Source organism: Budorcas taxicolor, chromosome 12 (genome assembly GCF_023091745.1).
Source record: "Budorcas taxicolor isolate Tak-1 chromosome 12, Takin1.1, whole genome shotgun sequence".
NCBI lineage: Eukaryota > Metazoa > Chordata > Mammalia > Artiodactyla > Bovidae > Budorcas > Budorcas taxicolor.
Window position 1 is genome coordinate 70,917,658 of NC_068921.1, and position 19,661 is coordinate 70,937,318.

Genomic DNA, 19,661 nt, shown 5'->3' on the forward strand with positions numbered 1-19,661 from the left:
AAGAAAGAGGAATTCCCACTTCAAAAGATCAACATTTTAATTTTCCCCCTACATTTCTGGACCCTGAATTTGTAATTAACCACTTCTTTATCCCTGCATGTATAGATGAGGCTTCTGGATTCCTCACCTGTGACACCTGCTTGCTCATCCCTCTAGTAACAGCTGCTGACTCCTGATAGTTTGGGATTCAGCTCCTACTCTCTAAACCTCAAATATTCTCATCTGTTAAAGATACTAATGCCTGCCTCATAGGGTACTGAGTGTATCACAAGAGCTGATACCCAGAAAGTTCTTATCAGAGTGTTTGGCTCATGCAATAAACATCATGAGGGCCACTTATAGTTTTATTTCTTTGGATGGGTGCACAGTTCTTGCTGTTGCAGCAAGTCTTTCAAGGAGAGGAGTTTAATCCTAACAACACAAACCATTAACATTTATCTTTGAAAGTATCCTTGACATGGAGGCCTCTATTTTCATTATTTTAGACATTTCTACTTGTGATTGGTGTGGTGGGAGTGATGGTGGCTACGATTCCTTGGATTGCTATACCTGTGATTCCCCTTGGCATCATTTACTTTGTTCTGCGGCGATATTTCTTAGCGACGTCGAGAGATGTGAAACACCTGGAATCCACAAGTGAGTACTGGGGCTCTCAGATTGGGATGGTCATTCAGGCTGGCTTCTGTTTATGCTGTAATTAACCACACCCCTGAAATTCCACAGATTATATCTTCTGGAATTTCTCACTAAGTTAACATTAGGTAATTGAATATGTAGCCACTGAGTCAGTGTGGCCCTTAAAGCAAATAGACCTGTTGCTGGGTCAACTCCAGTTTGAATCTTAGGGCAGGGAATATGAGCACCATGAGGACAGGGACTGTTTCAGTCTGGTTCATGATATACTTCCTAAAACAGAGTATCCAGCCTACAAATTTCTTAAAAATAAACTATTTCATCATGTTGGAACTAATGCAGGAGGAAAATAGAGAATTTTTCTCCTCTTGAAGTTACCAAAAATGACAAGGAAAGGAAACAAGTAGGAAAAGGAAAGAAGACATCAGGAAATACATGTCAGAACTGATAGATTATTCTTTCCCATGTTCAAGTAAGTTGCAGTTGTTAAATGTATTGAAAAGATAAGTCCTATTATTTTCAGCTTTGCTCTTTATCATCACCAGTATTTGGGGTTATACCCCACTGTGGCTCTCCCCTTTTTTAAACTACTCATATAAATAATGCTGAAAATCATCTCCTAGCAGAACACAGGAGGGGGAATATTTTTAAAATACATTTGGTTTATTACTCCATTCAACTTCCTAGTTTTAGAATAATGTGGAACAGGGGCTTCCCTGATAGTCCTGTGGTTAAGAGTCTGTGCTTCCACTCTAGGGGGCACAGCTTCAGTCCCTAGTTGAGAAACTAAGATCTTGCATGGTGCGGCCAAAAAAAAAAATTGAATACTCTAGAACACATTTTATGATTAATCATTCTCTAGGTAATCACTGATTATGAAACAACTGAATTTATCTCATCAATATCAAAACAAAAAAATAATAAGGAAAGTAGAATTGTTATATATTTTTTAAAAAGATATAAGAAGTATAGCCGAAAAGTGAAAAGGAGGGAAGATGTTTGTATCAGAGACCTCAACCATGAATAATTATTATAAATTAATATCGACTTAACCTTCTAGAAACCAAGCCAAGTAGAGAAACATATTGAGTCCCATGGTTCTTTGTATCTACTAATGGAAACAAATCTCAAATCATCCAGTCAAAGGAGTTGTTTTTTTTTTTTTTTTCATTGTGGCATTTGCATGTTTTGTTTTTATAATAAACACTTAAGAGGTATTTATTCTAATTATTTGTGAAAAGGATAGTGATCATTAGTGTCACAAAAGCTGTAGAAAAACAAACTCTGTCATCAAGAGAACCAGCTAAACTTTTGGAAGTTCCAGTTTTGTGAGATATTTGGATGGATGGGGAAAGTAGAGTCCAGATGCGTGTGGCATTATGCTGATATGGGGAGGCAGAAGAAGAAGTGATGAGTTCCACCCAGTCTTTGTGTAGACAAGGCTTCAGATATTTTGTGATTTGAGGCCACCCATGAAGTGGAGTCATCCAATAGTCTTGTTGTGAAGCAGGTCTCTGGTACATTCAAAGAGGGGTTGTTCCAGAAGGAACACTTGACAGAGACTTTTGCTTGGGGAAAGAGCCATTTCCCATCATATGGAAGTGGAGGGAAGGGTACCTCCTGTGTCTTTTTTCAAGAAGCAGAAGTACAGGATTTTCTCAATATTGGTTATGGGGAGTCTGAGAACTTTGGTATCATCCCTGTGGAATATTGGGACTTTTTGCACCGTTTCATTGCAACAAGTTAAACAATAAATTCAATCTAGAGACCTACTTCTCCACACCCCAGATAACCACATATGGGGGCCAATTGATAGATTTGTTTATGTTCTCTCTCTAAGTGGTGGGTCTGTGTCATAAATGATGACATTGCTGTTTTCTCTATATAGTAACATAGTATATCTTAAGGTCCCTGCTGGAGCCACCAGCAAAAAGGACAGCTGAGTTCTGTGACCATAAGGCACAAACCAGCTTCATCCTTGTGCTCTGAAGGACTACTGATGTCATGAGGTTTAGTTTCAGATCTTACTGCCTAACTGGCCCTGGAAGCTTAGGCTGACATTTTTCTCTTAGTTACATATTGGCAGTTGATTATAATGAGGTTTGGGAGGGGGCATATTTTTGCAAAAGTGAACATAACAGTAGTCAGTCATGGACAAATGCGTAAAACCAGGATGGCATTTGCTTGCTTTTCTCTAGCCAGCTTTTTGATTTTGGCACTACCTGAATGATGAGACCATATCCAAATTCTGGCAGAAATGTACTGTGATCAACTAAAATGTCTGCCACAGGCATTTTTAGGGTAGGGATAGCATGTGTATAGGTGTATCAGGACCATGGATCCTCAAGTCTGCTGTCTTAAGGATTCCTCATGCTGAGTTCTAAGATGTACAGTAATGGCTAAGAGTGTTAATATTAGCTGAGCAAGATTTGGGAGTTTTCTAAACATGAATAATAATAATAATATTGTATTAATAATGCAATAATAATAAAATTATAATTTTTCTGGAGAAAAATGTGCATCATCACACATGGGCATCCTTAACCCTGGTTATTCTCTCTCTGAGACACTACTATTGTGATTAAGCACAACCTTGGAAGTAAGGCATAGTTGACTCTCACACCCAGGTTGTGAGTCAATTGTACTTAATCCTAGGCAGAGAGTGCTGTCAATCCCTCAGTCTCTGGAGTTCTCAGGAGGATTTTTTGAATGCGTTTAAAGTTCTTGGTGGCCACTACTAAAAGAACTGGAACCTTGAACATGAAGGGATTAAGAACTTATTCACAACTAGAAGGTCTCACTAAAATGAAATAATGTTTAGAATCAAATCCCATACCCACCAGAGATGCTCAGGGGGCTCAAACAAAACATTGTGTGCACCAGGAGATCCCACAGAGGCTGAGCCAGACCTGCCTTTGAGTGTTTGAGTGTCTCCTGCAGAGGTACGGGTCAGCAGTGGCCTGCTGCAGGGGCAGGAGCTCTGGGTGCAGCAGATCTGTGTGTGGCATAAGTCCTCTTGGAGGAGGTCACCATTAACCCCACAACAGAGCTATCAGAACTTACACAGGACTGGGGAAACAGACTCTTGGAGGGCACAAACAAAACCTTGTATGCACCAGGACCCAGGAGAGAGGAGCAATGACCCCACAGGAGACCTACCCAGACTTTCCTGTGAGTGTGCAGGAGTTGCCTGTGAAGGCATGGGTCAGCGGTGGCCTCCTGCAGTGTCAGGGGCACTGAATGTGGCAGTGCATACATAGGACCTTTGAAGGAGGTTACTATTATCTTCATTACCTGCACCATAGGTTGGTCTCAGGTCAAACAACAGGGAAGGGACACAGCCCTGCCCATCATCAAAAAATTGGATTAAAGATCTATTGAGAAGAACAAGACCCAATTTCCCCCACAGTCAGTCTTTCACTTAAGGAAGCTTCCATAAGCCTCTTATCCTTATCCATCAGAGGGCAGATAGAATGAAAACCACAATCACAGAAAGCTAATCAAACTGATCACATGGATGATAGCCTTGTATAACACAAGAGAAAAATAGTCATGTTACATTTTAGAATATTTTCTTTCAGTGTTTCTTGTTTCATGAATTCTTCTTCAAAATTGGTATAATGGTTTCATGTTGTTACATGAATATTTTCTGTTCTTATTTTGGGTTCCCTGAAGCTTAACTCTAGGACAAGAATTTGAATGCAGTGGGTTATTTGGGAGGTGGTCGCAGAAAACACTGGTAATGGAGTATGGAAGTGAGAAAGAAAGGCAGTAAGAGTCAGAAAGGATGTATTATCAAGCACTTCAATGCTCACAGGAAAGAGAGGCAGCACCACTGCTAAGCCAGGAGCTAAGAAATAGGTTGCCTATGGACCATAGCCTTGTCTAACTCAATGAAACATATGAACCGTCCCATGTAGGGCCACCCAAGATGGACGGGTCCTGGGGGAGAGTTCTGACAAAATGTGGTCCACTGGAGAAGGCCACGGCAAACCACTTCAGTATTCTTGCCTGGAGAACCCCATGAACAGTATGAAAATGCAAATAGATAGGACACTGAAAGATGAATTCCCGAGGTTGGTGGGTGCCCAATATGCTACTAGAGAAGAGTGGAGAAATAACTCCGGAAATAATGAAGAGACAGAGCCAAAGCAAAAACAATACCCAGTTGTGGATGTGACTGGTGATGGAAGTAAATATGATGCTGTGAAGAACAATATTGCATAGTAACCTGGAATGTTAGGTCCATGAATTGATGTAAATTGGAAGTGGTCAAACAGGAGATGGCAAGAGTGACCATTGACATTTTAGGAGTCAGTGAACTAAAATGGACTGGAATGGGCTAATTTAACTCAGAAGATCATGATATCTACTACTGTGGTCAAGAATCCCTTAGAAGAAATGGAGTATCCCTCTTAGTCAAAAAAACAGTCCAAAAAGCAGTTCTTGGGTGCAATCTCAAAAACAATACAATGATCTCTGTTCGTTTCCAAGGCAAACCATTCAATATCAAGTAATCCAAGTCTGTGTCCCAACCAGTAATGCCTAAGAAGCTGAAGTTGAACGGTTCTATGAAAACCTACACGACCTTTTAGAACTAACACCCAAAAAAGACATCTTTTTCATTATAGGGGCCTGGAATGCAAAAGTAGGAGGTCAAGAGATATCTGGAGTAACAGGCAATTTTGGTCTCAGAATACAGAATGAAGCAGGGCAAAGACTAACAGAACTTTGCCAAGAGAGCACACTGGTCATAGCAAACACCCTCTTCCAACAGCCCAAGAGAAGACTCTACATATGGACCTCACCAGATGGACAAACCAAAATCAGATTGATTATATTCTTTTCAGCCAAAGATGGAGAAGCTCTTTGCAGTCAGACACTGGAACTAGGGAAAGCCACTAGACCATTCAGGTATGACTTAAATCAAATCCGTTATGTTTATACAGTGGAAGTGACAAATAGATTCAAGGAATTAGATCCCATAGACAGAGAGCCTGAAGAACTATGGACAGAGGTTCGTGACATTGTATAGTAGGCAGTGATCAAGACCATCCTGAAGAAAAAGAAATGCAAAAAGGCAAAATGGTTGTCTGAGGAAACCTTACAAATAGCTGAGGAAAGAAGAGAAGTGAAAGGCAAAGGAGAAAAGAAAATATATACCCATTTGAATGGAGAGTTCCAAAGAATAGCAAGGAGAGATAAGAAAGCCTTCCTTAGTGATCAATGCAAATAAATAGAGGAAAGAGAAAGAATGGAAAAGACTAGAGATCTCTTTAAGAAAATTAGAGATACCAAGGGAACATTTCATGCAAAGATGAGCTTGATAAAGGACAAAAATTGTATGGACCTAACAGAAGCAGAAGATTTTAAGAAGAGGTAGCAAGAATACACAGAACTGTATAAAAAAGATCTTAATAATGCAGATAACCACAATGGTGTGATCACTCACCTAGAGCCAGACATCCTGGAATATGAAGTCAAGTTGGCCTTAGGAAGCATCACTATGAACAAAGCCAGTAGAGGTAATGGAATTCCAGCTGAGCTATTTCAAATCCTGAAAGATGATGCTGTTGTAGTGCTGCTCTCAAAATGCCAGCAAGTTTGGGAAACTCAGCAGTGGCCACGACTGGAAAAGGGCAGTTTTCATTCCAATCCCAAAGAAAGGCAATGCCAAAGAATGTTCAAACCACAGGAAAATTGTACTCATCTCACGCACTAGCAAAGTAATGTTCAAAATTCTCCAAGCCAGGCTTCAACAGTACGTGAACTGTGAAATTCCTGATGTTTAAGCTGGATTGAGAAAAGACAGAGGAACCAGAGATCAAATTGCCAACATCCATTGGATCATCAAAAAAGCAAAAGAGTTCCAGAAAAACATCTACTTCTGCTTTATTGACCACACCAAAGCCTTTGACTTGTGGATCACAACAAACTGTGGAAAATTCTTCAAGAGATGATAATACCAGTCCACCTGACCTGCCTCCTGAGAAATCTATATGCAGGTCAAGAAGCAAAAGTTAGAGCTGGACATGGGACAACAGGCTGGTTCCAAATCGGGAAAGGAGCATGTCAAGGCTGCATATTGTCACCCAGCTTATTTAACGAATATGCAGAATATATTATGTGAAATGCTAGGCTAGCTGAAGCACAAGCTGGAATCAAGATTGCCAGGAGAAATATCAATAACCTCAGATATGCAGACGACACCACCCTTATGCAGAAAGTGAAGAAGAACTAAAGAGCCTCTTGATGAAAGTGAAAGAGGAGAGTGGAAAAGTTGACTTAAAACTCAACATTCAGAAAACTAAGATCATGGCATTTGGCCCCATCACTTCATGGCAAATAGATGTGGAAGCAATGGAAACAGTGACAGACTTTATTTTCTTTGGCTCCAAAATCTCTGCAGATGGTCACTGCATCCATGAAATTAGAAGACGCTTGCTTATTGGAAAAAAAGTTATGACCAACCTAGACAGCATATTAAAAAGCAGAGACATTACTTTGCCAACAAACGTCTGTCTAGTCAAAGCTATGTGTTTTTTTTCCAGTAGTTCTGTATGGATGTGAGCTGAGGAATTGATGCTTTTGAACTGTGGTGCTGGAGAAGACTCCTGATAGTCCCTTGGACTGCAAGGAGATCCAACCAGTCTATCCTAAAGGAATTCATTCCTGAATATTCAGTGGAAGGACTGATGCTGCAGCTGAAACTTCAGTACTTTGGCCACCTGATGTGAAGAAATGACTCATTGGAAAAGACCCTGATGCTTGGAAAGACTGAAAACAGGAGAAGAAGGTGACAACAGAGGATGAGATGATTGGATGGCATCACTGACTCAATGGACATGAATTTGCACAAGCTCCGAGAATTATTGATGAACAAGGAAGCCTGATATGCTGCAGTCCATGGGGACACGACTGAGTGACTGAATTCAGCAGGTCTCACATAGCTTGAATGATAACCTGCCAGCTGGGCTGTCATCTTGGTGTCCCCGTGCCTAGGAAGATCTGCAGTCCTTGTGGGGTGTGTCTCCAACTGTCCTGAAGGTTGTGGAAAACACAGTTGTCAGTGATGGGATCTGTAGGGTTACACTTCTCTGTGACTGCAAACTGATGCCATGGCTGTAACGTAGTCTGCTTCAGAACAGTGAGGTCAGTATTTGTGGGAAAAAGGATGTTACATTGAGCAAGATAAGATCAGTTTTGACATCCCCTCTCCCCCTGTACTAGTTAATTTTCTTTGCATACCCTCCAATTCACTCATCCTGGCATCCTGCTCAGCCCTAAGTGAGGTTTTAAAGAAGCAGGATAGCTTTCCACAGGTCTGCATTCCTACTGCCCCACTGTAACTCTTGGGCATGAAGTGAGGTAGGTGATGGGGTGTTTGGGTTCCCTGGTTTTCAAGGCTGAGATGACATCTGATTTCTAAAGTCAACCCCGCCTCCATCCCTGCTGGAGAGAATCACCTGCAGCTTTGATCTCCTAACGGGGAAGCAGGTGAGGGAGGCTACACTGAAGAGTTCACTCCAGGACTCTCCCTGGGGGAACAGCCACGTCTGCTTCCTCCTCAGAAGACTTGTCTGTGATGAACAGTGTTGATGTCACCACATTTACTGTGGAAATGAGAGTCTGGTTCTAGTGAGTTTTCTGTGTTCTCTGGAGCTGGACTTGTGGCATCCTCCTGACAGGGTGATGGGCCTGGAATTCACCTATATCATCCCTGTGAGCACCCTGCTTCCAAACTGACTGGGTTCTGGGGTGAGTTGGGACACCTACTGGGGGTGCAGAAAAGTCCTTTCTAATTTGAAGTAGGAGCTCAGTCTGTGTTTGTGTTGCTTTTATAAGTGCAAAGTTATAGGAAAATAAAATAGTTATTTAACTAAATGAAGATAGAGCAGTGTGGATGCTGGAATGAAAACACAGGTACACAACTGGATGTGTGTACCAAAAGCACCACTGACTCACTTTAGTCTCTGTGCCTGAATTAAGTACAAAGGGGAAATGTTAGAAAATGTCCCTGTTCAGAGAAAGTGTTTTCCCTATATTAGTATCACAGGTGAGGCCTCTAACAGTTAAGGTTCCTTGTCAGATGTTCCAGGTGGAAAGAGCCCTAGTGCTGAGCTGATGGTCAGCTGGCCCCCAGCCCAGGCTTTCCTCCCCCAGGACTTCTCACCCTCTCTAAGCCCCAGTGTCTCACAGGAGGAAATTTGTTCCTTCCTTCCTTATAGAACCAGGGGCGCTAAGCACAGGAGGAGGTTTCGTATCTTTGCCTGTTTTTACCCCAACCCTGCCCCCCACACACACCTGAAGTGCCTATGTACATGTTGGTACTGACTGAACTGTCACCTAGTTAGGCATTTGGATGCCAAGCTAAGGAGTTAGGATTTGAAAACAGTTTGGAGTTTACCCCCTTGATTCTTTTCCCCATCATTTTATAAAGTCTCTCTAGCCTCCTTCAAGATAAGTGATTGAAACTTCCTTTAAACACCCAGGTTTATATACACGATGGAATATTACTCAGCCATTAAAAAGAATGCATTTGAATCCGTTCTAATGAGGTAGATGAAACTGGAGCCTATTATCCAGAGTGCAGTAAGTCAGAAAGAAAAACTCTAATACAGTATACTAACATATATATATGGAATTTAGAAAGATGGTAATGATGACCCTATATGCGAGATAGCAAAAGAGACACAGATATAAAGAACAGGCTTTTGGACTCTGTAGGAGAAGGTGAGGTTGGGATGATCTGAGAGAATAGCATTGGAACATGTATATTATCACCCAGGTTTTACTATCAGGTCTTCTCTAGGAGGGCTTCCCATGTGGCACTAGTGGTAAAGAACCCGCCTGCCAATGCAGGAGGCATAAGAGACATGGGTTCAATCCCTGGGTCAGCAATATCCCCTGAAGGAGGAAATGGCTACCCACTGCAGTATTCTTGCCTGGAGAATCCCATGGACAGAGGAGCGTGGAAGGCTATGGTCCATAAGGTCTCAAAAAGTTGGAAACGACAAGCGATTTAGCATTCATGTTTCTCCAGGAGATGCACAGGTAACAAAGTGATGTCAGTATTTCCTGCTGATAAAGCACAAGTTATCACTCATCCCAGAGGTCACAGGCTCACTATCTGTCCCTGACAACAGCAAGTTACAGTCTTGTTCACGGTGGGGAATAAGAACTGTAAGGGGTCCTCCCTGCCCTGCAGCCCACCTGTTCTCTGATGGGCAGGTGCCTGACCCTGGTGCTTGTGCTCAGTGTGCTCTTAGAAAAGATGGCAGGAAACGAATGGTCAGTGATGTGACACCAGACGCCAAACCCACATGAAGCCACTCAGAAGAGAATGGATGCTAAGGCCACTGCCACTGTCAGATTCTAAAAGGATGATGTGTCACATATCCCGGTGATTTCCAAATACCAGGACAGCTATCCAGCAGGGAGGTATAAAAACATCCATCAGGTTCCCAGAGCAGAAGTCAAGACTGTTCAAAGACTCCTCATCTTCCGGGTCCTGAGGGCACAAGGGCAGTGCAGTACCAGGTGGCCCATGACCCGCACAGAGGCTCCTGGCCCAGGCACAGAGAAAGTCCCAGGATGGGGAAGATTATAGACTGCTCCCCTTACATTCTGTGTCTGGCTCTGGTCCAGTGTAGGGTATGTACTGACTCTATCCCAGACCTTAGGCTACTCATCTGAGGTGGAGATGGCACATAGGTAGCTCATCAAACTTCAGCTTGATGAGGATTCTAATGAGGAATTAAATTTTGTAATGCTACTGACTCAAAAATGAGTGAATAATACTCAGTCACGAAAAAGAATGTAATATTTCCATTTGCAGCAACATGTTTGGACCTAGAGAATATTATTCTTAGTAAAGTAAGTCACAGAAAAACAAATATGATATGACATCACTTATTCATGTAATCTCAGAGAAGGCAATGGCACCACTCCAGTACTCTTGCCTGGAGAATCCCATGGATAGAGGAGCCTGGTGGGCTGCAGTCCATGGGGTCACTAAGAGTTGGACACAACTGAACGACTTCACTCTCACTTTTCACTTTCATGCTTTGGAAAAGGAAATGTCAACCCACTCCAGTGTTCTTGTCTAGAGAATCCCAGGGACAGGGGATCCTGGTGGGCTGCTGTCGTCTATGGGGTCGCACAGAGTTGAACACAACTGAAGAGACTTAGCAGCAGCAGCAGCAGCATTCATGTGATCTAAAAGATAATGACTCAGAGACATAGAAAGCAAACTTACGGTTACCAAAGGGGACTGAGAGGGAGGAACATGTTAGGAGTATGGGATTAATACACACTAGCATGTAAAATAGGTAGGTAACAAAGCCATGAAATTAAAAGACACTTACTCCTTGGAAGGAAAGTTATGACCAACCTAAACAGCATTTTAAAAAGCAGAGACATTACTTTGCCAACAAATGTCCGTCTAGTGAAGGCTATGGTTTTTCCAGTAGTCATGTATGGATATGAGAGTTGGACTATAAAGAAAGCTGAGCACCACAGAATTGATGCTTTTGAACTGTGGTGTTGGAGAAGACTCTTGAGAGTCCCTTAGACTGCAAGGAGATCCAACCAATCCATTCTAAAGGAGATCAGTCCTGGGTGTTCATTGGAAGGACTGATGCTGAAGCTGAAACTCCAATACTTCGGCCACCTGATGCAAAGAACTGACTCATTTGAAAAGACCCTGATGCTGGGAAAGATTGAGGGCAGGAGGAGAAGGGGACGACAGAGGATGAGATGGCTGGATGGCATCATTGACTCGATGAACATGGGTTTGGGTGGACTCCGGGAGTTGGTGATGGACAGGGAGACCTGGCGTGCTGCGGTTCATGGGATCACAAACAGTCAGACATGACTGAGTGACTGAACTGAACAAGGAATTTTTTCAGCATCTTATAATAATCTGTAGTGAAATATAATAAAAAAAATACCAGAATCTCTATGTTAGATACCTGAGACTAACATAATATTGTGAATAAACTGTACTTCAATATATCTTAAAAATGTGAGCAGTTTCCACCTGGAGATATGCCAGAAGAATTTGAAGGGAGGTGTGATTGAGGAGGACAGTGATGAAAGAAGTAGTAAAGAATTCTAGGTGTGATCTGAATTTGGTCAAAGAAAGGTTCAAAGATTATTTTTCATTTCCATGTTGTTAAAGTGAAGGTTGGTGTGAGCAGTTTGTGGGTCACGTGGAGGATTCTCTTCAGAAGGGGTATTGTCCCTCCTCCCCTAGTCTGCCCATCAGGAAGCCCCAGGTGTGCCCTTTGACGGGACTTATGACCACAGAGCCAGGAGGCAGTGGTTTCTTCACATCCATCCTCCCTGACTTTCTCTGTTGTGTGTCTGTCTCTTTTTCCCCAGCGTGGAGCCCAGTATTGTCTCACTTAGTGTCTTCTCTCCGGGGACTCTGGACCATCCGGGCGTACAAAGCTGAACAGAGGTTTCAGGAAGTGTTCGACACATGCCAGGACTTGCACTCAGGTCTATACACTTCTGGAAATGATTTTTAAAAATGGGATGTGCTGCCTTCTGAGGCCTGACCTCCCTCTCAGGTGGTCTTGCTGGCCAGCCCTTCTCTCCATGTGCCCCTTTGTCCCTTTCTACACACCTCCCTCCCCCACCCCTTTCTTTCAGCATCCCCTCTGTGTTCCTTTCTTCCCCTCTCACACCCCTGCTTTTCTCCCCTGACAGCCTTGCATTGTCCTTGCATCACTGTGTCCTATGGCTTTCTGTCCCTTTTAGTACAAGAGTCAGCAAATTTTTTTGGCAAAATTTTTGGCAAAAAGCCAAATAGAAAATATTGTAGGCTTTGTGTACTATATTATTTCTGCTGCAACTACTCACCACAAAGACAGGCAAAGATAATACATCAGCAAATAGCTGTGGCTGTGTTCCAATAAAACTTTATTTTCAGAACCCAGTAGTGGCTGTTCTTGGCCCCCAAACTATAGTTTGCCAGCTCTCTTTTCAGAGCATGCAGCGTGGCTGACATGATTGAGGAAAATCATTTCCTGATCATCAGATTTGCTGCCCACTTGATGTGTATTATTCTTTATATCTCTGAAATTTTTTTTCTGGGTATAAATTTTAGAATTTCCTCTAAGTCTATAAAAGTTTTGCCTATCTTTCTAATCTTTATTGTAGTTTGACGGTAAAATGGCATTTCAAAAGCCACATGCCAATCTGGTTAGCTCATGGTCATGTAGACACTGGCTCCTGAGAATAAACACTGTGCAGGGCTCTGTAGTAAATATAGAAAGTGTGGGAAACAGCAGAGTTGTGCTGTCTGCTGTCTGAGAGCTGGGAACAATCGACCCTGTGAGAGGATGGTCTTCACATTGAATCCCAGCACTGCAGGAGATGCACTGATGAGACCATTTCCTGTCTTCTTTATTAGCATCATGTTTCTGTTTATAACCTGTGGCTTGAATTTTTTGGTGCATGCTCCCCATAAAGCCCCCGGACTGATTTCTATGTGTCCTATACATTGTCTTGTGTCAAAACCTAGCTTTCTGGAATCTTCAGGTTCCTTGGGTATGCATCTTTGCTGTTCTACCTTGTGTAAAAATCTTTTGTGGCTCAACTGAGCAAAATGTTCTCCCTCATTAGAAGCAGCTAACATGGTTTTTCTATTTATGTAATATGCTTATTATGGTTCACAAATCCAGAGGCTTGGTTCCTGCTTTTGACGATGTCCCGATGGCTTGCTGTGTATTTAGATGTCATCTGTGCCATCTTCATCACTGTTGTTGCCTTTGGGGCCCTGATTCTAGTAGAAAGTAAGTATAGATATGAATAACTGTTTGTGGTATGCTTACAGTTTGTAGCTTTGTTTACAGTTATTAAATTATTGCCACCTCATCTAATATCATATACTGTTTGGGTCTAATGAATTGTATTAAACTGTTTGCAGCATGTAATTCCACAGTGTGGTCTGTATGAAGTCATTTGTGTTTTAATATGAGACCTTTTATCTTTTGTTGAATGGGTTGCAGTCTATACAACTGTAGGAAGCTGACCTTTGAGCATTCTACATAGTATCCCATAGTTGGGAGAAGAGGACCGAATTTACCATCAAGCTTTTACTTCAACTTAAAGTTTAGGTTTTAGCTTTATGGCTACTCAAATCTCTTGTGTAGGTGCCTGGTGCACTTCGATGAGAAAGAATCTCTGTAGCAAAGAACAGTGTCCTCACTGCTGTGTGGATAGCAGGTGTTGGTGTGTGTGGCATGAATTCACCATCTCTAATGATTCCATTCTAACAGCATTGAATCTTTAATATGGAACAATGAAAGTAGTATTTTACATTTAAAAGCACTTGCTCTTAAAACCTATTGCCTTGCTTTTGTGGTTTCAACTGTAACTGCATTGGACATGTAGAAAGTTAAATTACCTAATGGTTCTTGTAGCCATAATGATGAAAGTCTGAATAATGACATGATTCTTCACCTTATATAATGGGGCCAAGTATATGTCAATCCTGATGGGATTGATAAACACATGTAACAGTCTTTCTGAATTCATAGTCATTTTCTCCCAATGTGTTATGAGCTAAATCAACATAGTAAAAGTATGAATAATACTATCATTATTATGATATGACTTAATCATATGAATGATTTAAATATGATAAAAAAAGTCTCCTTTGTAAAGTTACAGAAGGAGCCAGACAAGGGGTTAAGAACCATACTGACTTGATTCCTCCTCTTCTTCCTTGTTTAGCCTTGAATCCTGGGCAGGTTGGCCTGGTGCTATCTCTCACCCTCACGCTCACAGGGATGTTCCAGTGTTGTGTCAGGCAAAGCATTGAAGCTGAGAATATGGTGATGTTTATTTTATCATTCTTAAACTTTTCAAATCTCCTTGCCAATAACTGGCATAAAAGCAATTTTTAGGCAAAATATCATGATTAACAGAGTTTTTTACATCCTCTTCCATCTGTTTAAAATAAATGTAAAATAAAAATATATGTTTTTCTCAGTCTTATATAAGCCATGTTAGCAGGTTTTATATTCATCACAAACTCTCTTCAAATATAATAAATATCTCTGCAAGAGTAAGGTTCTGAAATCCTGGGGAGAATACAAGCTAATTTCTTAGTGGCTTATCTTTGTTTCTTAACAATTAATTCAGTATTTTAAGACTTTTTAATTTAATTAGTAGCTTCCTCCACTCCCCATTTGACCATCTATTCTTGTGCATGTTGAACTCATGAATTTGCTGGTGTCTCTTCTTTCTGGTAGCATAATATCCTGCTCAGGTTACGCTATCAGAGGTGTGGAGTTATAGTACTGTATAAGATCGAAAATTAAAACCTCTTTTGAATACTTGTACCTTCTCCTAAAGGGAGAAAAACAAATAAAAATGAAAACTTTCCACTTCTCTCTCCTAATAAAGCAGGGAGTGACTAATTATTAAAATGTGGTTTGATGACCATCCAGTTCTGCTCACCTATAGCAGATAGCTCTTCTGCAGCCACACATTACTAATTGGTGTCCATAAATATTATTTTATTAAACAAAATTAACTTTTTTTTGTTCAGGTATGAAAAGTGGATCAATAAAATCTTTGCATTCATTTCTGTAATTATTTTAGTGTTAAGGTAATATTGCAGGAAGTAGCTGTAAATGACAGTGTTAGAAGTCTACAAATCACCAAGGGCCTTGTAAAACTCCTACCTCTGTCCCTTGTGGATGCTAAGACCTGAGATCTTCTGAATCACAGAAAAGCCGATGTAAAGATATACAAGCAGAAGGTTTCATTTCCAGTCTCTGAACATCCATAAGCAAGACCCTCTTTCCTAATTCCCATGATGTCTCATGTGTTTCAGATGATTTCAGTAGGAAGAGGGACTGAATATACAGAGTGTAAGAAAGAAGCACCCTGGGAGTATGAATATCGACCACCAACAGCCTGGCCCCGTAGAGGAGAGATTGACTTTTACAGTGTGAACTTCAGGTACAGCCTAGATGGCCCTCTGGTATTGAAGGACTTGGAGCCATCCATATTCTCAGGAGAAAAGGTTTGTTTAAGCCATTTGCCTCTTTAAAATTCAGCTAAAGATTTAGTGCCATATCTGTTATTGAGTTCCTTGTTAGTGAGTCCAGAGGATTCTCTTGGATGCAGATTAGATCAATGATGTTGTATGGAATTCCTTCTTGAAGACTGACCATGGAATGGGGATCCCAGCATTTCTTTTCCTGTGTGGTAAGCTCACTCATGGGGTTTGGTGGCCCTGGGCCCTGGAGCTGAAGCTTAACGTGACCCAGGACACTATATATGTCACCTGATTATTCATACAAAGTCTAGGAAGTGAGCCCTGGCTCCACGTCACTAACTCTCCAATATCTCTCCCCTTTCTTCCTTTCCATCTTTTTCTTCTTTGTATTTCTGAAATTTTCTCTTATTTCCATGGTACTGTCTGGTTGCAGCCTCCTCCTCTCTCCCTTACTAAGCTGCCATCTCCCTGCCCTCCCTCCCACAGGCTCCTTCTTTCTTTAGCTCAGATCTGATCCTTACTGGCCTAGATGAGCTGCTGCTGGAACCATAGTGCAGCTCCAAGTCCACATCAGCAGGGGCCATGGGATGAGCTTGTAGCAAAAAGAGAGGAGACCAGAATCATGACTCAGTCAGGGGTGAGGAGCCAGAGCCTCCATGTAGAGGCAGAGGCCAGAGATGAACTCAGAGTGGATGAAAGCAAATTGAAGGAAGCAGAGGAAGATGCACTTGGGAGAGAGCAGAGAGGTCTGTGATCTAGTCCTGTCAGCATCCACGTCTGCAGGTAATGTTCCTTTACACTCACATTGGGGCTCTTGGCTGGGATCACGGCAGGGTATTGAAGAAGAGAATAAACCATAACACACAAGGTGGTAGGAACCTCTTCCCCACCTACCTGTCCAGCACCAAGTCCTAACTTACATGCAACCTCTATACCCAGGTCATGTGTAGATTGTCCCAAAGCACCATGTCCTGCCTACTTCCAGTGTGCACATACTGCCCCCCGCCCCATCTCAGAGACCCTTCCCTTCTGTCATCTGGCTGGAGAAAGTCTCCTCATTTTCAAAGTCAACTCTAATGCATCTGACTCTTCAGGCCCCTCTCTGCTTCCACAGCATCTTATATATTCTTTTAAGATAGGGTATATGGTATACCTATGTTCATAGCATACAAAATTTGGAAGCAACCCAAGTGTCCATAATGAAAGTGACAGATGAATGGAAAAACAAATTTGGTATAACTCTACAATGAAATAATATATAGCCTTAAAAAAGGGAAAAATACTGACCATCGATGAATCTTGAGGTTATCATGATAAATGAAATAAACCAGACACAAATGGATCCAATACCGTACGATTCCATTTTTTATGAGGTTCCTGGAGTAGTCAAATTCAAAGACAGAAAGTTGAATGGTGGTCCCCAGGGACAGAGGGGGGGAGAATGGGCTATTTAATGGGTACAGAATTTCAGTTTTACAAGGGACAATATATTCTAAGTTTTGGTTATGCAACGATGTGAATATACTCAACAATATAATCACTTAAAATTAGTTAAATAGGTAAATTTTATGTAACATGTATTTTGTCACACGTAAACATAACATGAGAAGACTGCAGACATGGACATCAGCAGATGGTCAACACCAAAATCAGATTGATTATATTTTTTGCAGCCAAAGAGGGAGAAGCTCTATACAGTCAGCAAAAACAAAACAGTGAGCTGACTGTGGCTCAGATCATGAACTGCTTATTGCCAAATTCTGACTTAAATTGAAGAGAGTAGGGAAAACCATTAGACCATTCAGGTATGACCTGAATCAAATCCCTTATGATTATACAGTGGAAGGGGAAATAGACTTAAGGGACTAGACCTGATAGAGAGCCTGACAAACTGTGGATTGAGGTTTGTGACATTATACAGGAGACAGGGATCAAGACCATCCCTAAGAAAAAGAATTGTAAAAAAGCAAAATGGCTATCTGAGGAGGACTAACAAATACCTGTGAAAAGAAGAGAAGCAAAAAGCAAAGGAGAAAAGGAAAGATATATCCATTTAAATGCAGAGTTCCAAAGAATAGCAAAGAGAGAGAAGAAGGCTTTCCTCAGTGATCACTGCAAAGAAATAGAGGAAAACAACAGAATGGGAAATACTAGAGATCACTTCAAGAAAATCAGAGGTACCAAGGAAACATTTAATGCAAAGATGGGCTCAATAAAGGACAGAAACTGTATGGACCTGACAGAAGTAGAAAATATTAAGAGGAGGCGGCAAGAATACACAGAAGAACTATACAAAAAAGATCTCCATGACCCAGATAATCATGATGGTGTGATCACTCAACTAGAGCCAGACATCCTGGAATGTGAAGTCAAGTGGGCCTTAGAAAGCATCACTATGAACAAAGCTAGTGGAGGTGATGGAATTCCAGTTGAGCTATTTCAAATCCTGAAAGATGATGCTGTGAAAGTGCTGCACTCAATATGCCAGCAAATGTGGAAAACTCAGCAGTGGCCACAGGACTGGAAAAGGTCAGTTTTCATTCCAATCCCACAGAAAGGCAATGCCAAAGAATGCTCAAACTACCACACAATTGCACTCATCTCACACGCTAGTAAAGTAATGCTCAAAATTCTCCAAGCCAGGCTTCAGCAATATGTGAATTGTGAACTTCCTGATGTTCAGCTGGTTTTAGAAAAGGCAGAGGAACCAGAGATCAAATAGCCAACATCCGCTGGATCATGGAAAAAGCAAGAGAGTTCCAGAAAAACATCTATTTCTGTTTTATTGACTATGCCAAAGCCTTTGACTTTGTGGATCACAATAAACTGTGGAAAATTCTGAAAGAGATGGGAAAACCAGACCACCTGACTTGCCTCTTGAGAAACCTGTATGCAGGTCAGGAAGCAACAGTTAGAACTGGACATGGAACAACAGAGTGGTTCCAAATAGGAAAAGGAGTACGTCAAGGCTGTATATTGTCACCCTGCTTATTTATCTTACATGCAGAGTACATCATGAGAAATACTGGTCTGGAAGAAGCACAAGCTGGAATCAGATTGCCGGGAGAAATATCAATAACCTCAGATATGCGGATGACACCACCCTTATGGAAGAAAGTGAAGAAGATCTAAAGAGCCTCTTGATAAAAGTGAAAGAGAAGAATGAAAAAGTTGGCTTAAAACTCAACATTCAGAAAACTAAGATCATGGCATCTGGTCCCAGTCCTTCAAGGCAAACAGATGAGGAAACAGTTTAAACAGTGGCAAACTTTATTTTCTTTGGCTCTAAAATCTCTGCAGATGGTGGTTTCAGTCATGAAATTAAAAGACCAACCTAGATAGTATATTGAAAAGCAGAGATTTTACTTTGCCAACAAAGGTCCTTCTAGTCAAGGCTATAGTTTTTCCAATGGTCATGTATGGATGTGAGAGTTGGACTGTGAAGAAGGCTGAGCATCAAAGAATTGATGCTTTTGAACTGTTGTGTTGGAGAAGACTCTTGAGAGTCTCTTGGACCGCAAGGAGAGGCAACCAGTCCATCCTAAGGGAAGTCAGTCCTGGGTGTTCATTGGAAAGACTGATGGTGAAGCTGAAACTCCAATACTTTGGCTACCTGATGTGAAGAGCTGACTCATTTGAAAAGACGCTGATGCTGGGAAAGACTGAGGGCAGGAGGAGAAGCGGACGACAGAGGATGAGATGATTGGATGGTATCACCGACTCAATGGACATGAGTTTGAGTAAGTCTGGGAGTTGGTGTTGGACAGGGAAGCCTGGCATGCTGTGGTTCATCGGGTTGCAAAGAATTGGACATGGCTGAGCGACTGCACTGAACTGAAACATAACATAAAATATATAAAACTTAACATAAAAGATATAGCACCTATGCTATGCTTTGTAATTTTGAGTCTATATCCTAACCCTGAGGCTTCTTAAGTTCAGGGAACATCTTATTTTCATCCTCATTCCCTAGAGTGTGGCATTTTACAGGTACAGAGAGGGTGCT

At 41.6% G+C, this 19,661-nt stretch overlaps 1 protein-coding gene across 1 annotated transcript in view; it reads left to right on the top strand.

Annotated features, from left to right (window-relative positions):
* The window catches only part of LOC128057590 (ATP-binding cassette sub-family C member 4-like), a 192,481-nt gene that overhangs the window by 117,936 nt on the left and 54,884 nt on the right, over positions 1-19,661 (top strand). The window contains 5 exon segments of the mRNA XM_052650038.1: positions 486-636; positions 12,019-12,138; positions 13,326-13,436; positions 14,380-14,480; positions 15,488-15,679. Coding sequence (XP_052505998.1) covers positions 486-636; positions 12,019-12,138; positions 13,326-13,436; positions 14,380-14,480; positions 15,488-15,679 — 675 coding nt within the window.